At 39.5% G+C, this 1695-nt stretch overlaps 1 protein-coding gene across 1 annotated transcript in view; it reads right to left on the bottom strand.

Annotated features, from left to right (window-relative positions):
- The window catches only part of LOC107597540 (CUB and sushi domain-containing protein 3), a 4871-nt gene extending 3548 nt beyond the window's left edge, over window positions 1–1323 (bottom strand). The window contains exons 1-2 of the mRNA XM_016288660.1: window positions 952–1323; window positions 647–808 (exon numbers count right to left, since the gene is read on the bottom strand). Coding sequence (XP_016144146.1) covers window positions 647–808; window positions 952–1066 — 277 coding nt within the window. The 5' untranslated portion in view covers window positions 1067–1323. The remainder of the gene's footprint in view (window positions 1–646; window positions 809–951) is intronic.
- Window positions 1324–1695: the final 372 nt, after the last annotated feature.

A 1695-nucleotide genomic window follows, 5' to 3' on the forward strand; every position in this document is an offset into this window, starting at 1 on the left:
AACCAGAGGATCTAGAGCCTTTGAAGTGGCTGGTCCCACCCTCTGGAACAACTTACCAGTTCACATCAGAATGGCTTCCACTTTATCTGAGTTCAAGTCATATCTTAAAACACATCTTTTCTCTCTGGCTTTTAACATGTAGTAATATGTGCCTTTGAATTGTTTTAATCTGTTTTTGTTGTTGTATGGATTTTGAATTGTTTTATCTGTTTACTGATTTAAGTGATTTTCTCCTTGTTATATATTATTGTATGTTGTGCAGCACTTTGGTCGGCCTTGTTTCATGCTTAAATGTGCTCTAGAAATAAAACAGAACTTGAACTTGAACACACACACACACACACACACGAACAGCTTGATCTGTGGTTTTGTACTTAAAAGTCTGTATTGATGGCAACAAAAATGGAGTACATTACATTAAAGGGATAGTTCACCCCTGCCCCCATGTTTCATGTTTCAAACCTAACTTTCTTTCTTCTGCTGAACACAAAAGATATCTGAAGAATGCTGGCAACTAAATAATTTTGATTACCAATGGAGACACGTTCCAGATAAAAAAGTCATAAAGGTTACGAATGACATGAGGGTGGGTAAATGATGATAGAATTTGTGTGAACTGTCCCTTTAAGATGATGATCAGGTGTACCTCTACACAGGGATTTATATCCCACCCAGCAGCAGTCTGAATCTCCACAGTTGTCTCTCTTCAGCTCCCTGTGTCTGCCTTTACACCCTCCGAAACAAAGGGGGGCTGTCCCAGACCAGTAAGTGTCTGCCAGTTCATCCTCCTGTTCCACCTCTAACAGACCTGAATAACACAGTGCAGTCTTCAGAGCTCAAATTCATGCATCTTTTGCCAATTTTCAATATTTCTAACATTTTGTAAAAGCAATCATGCTGCTTTGTTGAGATATTTTGTTCATTCATAAATGAATAAAGTGCTTCTCTTACCACTTCCTAGACCTTCCTCCACAGCTGTTCTTTCAGTAAATGCAGTTATAGGCACTTGAGTGAACACCCCGTGCAAGGACCCCAGAAGCAGCAGCAGAAGAGCTCCTAGTTTCATGTCGTTTTAATGGTAGGAATTCTTCTCCAATACAGAAGTAGTCTATATCCCTTCAGTTCTCCTCTTTAATGTCTTACTCATTTTCTAATCAGCAATTCCTTGTTCCGTTGTCTCATATTGTAGAAGTCATAATTATGTAAATAATGTAGAAAAACAATTTCATTAGGAACTGTATTATTTAAAGGCTATTTTCAAGAACCTGTTTTCCTGCAGAGACCGAGCGAGACAGATGGAAAGAAAGGGGAAGTGTTGCATCTTAGCTTAAACTAAGCCCTTAACTCAAACTAATCTTTTAAATTCGGCTAACACAACAGCTAATATCACCAGAGCAGAGAGAAACAGATTACAGAGAAAGGGAAGTCATGGGAAGTCTGATTTGCAGTTGCTCTGATTGTAAATTTCACGTTTCTCACATTTAACAATGTTAGAGATTAATCTGGTCCGATTCACTTCCCTAAGCAGAGTGCCTAGTGTGCCTGAAACCTGCAGTGCGTGTAATTACTGTAACGACACAGATCTGTGAAAAGCGTTCAAACACTGACCTCTGACTGCTGCAGTAATGCATAAACTTCTGCCTAACCCAGCACAACCTGCCTGCTGACTCCTGTCCTGAGAGATTCAACCAAACA

The sequence above is a fragment of the Sinocyclocheilus grahami genome, unplaced genomic scaffold, assembly GCF_001515645.1.
Source record: "Sinocyclocheilus grahami isolate Dianchi unplaced genomic scaffold, SAMN03320097.WGS_v1.1 scaffold12.1, whole genome shotgun sequence".
In the NCBI taxonomy this organism is placed as follows: Eukaryota; Metazoa; Chordata; class Actinopteri; order Cypriniformes; family Cyprinidae; genus Sinocyclocheilus; species Sinocyclocheilus grahami.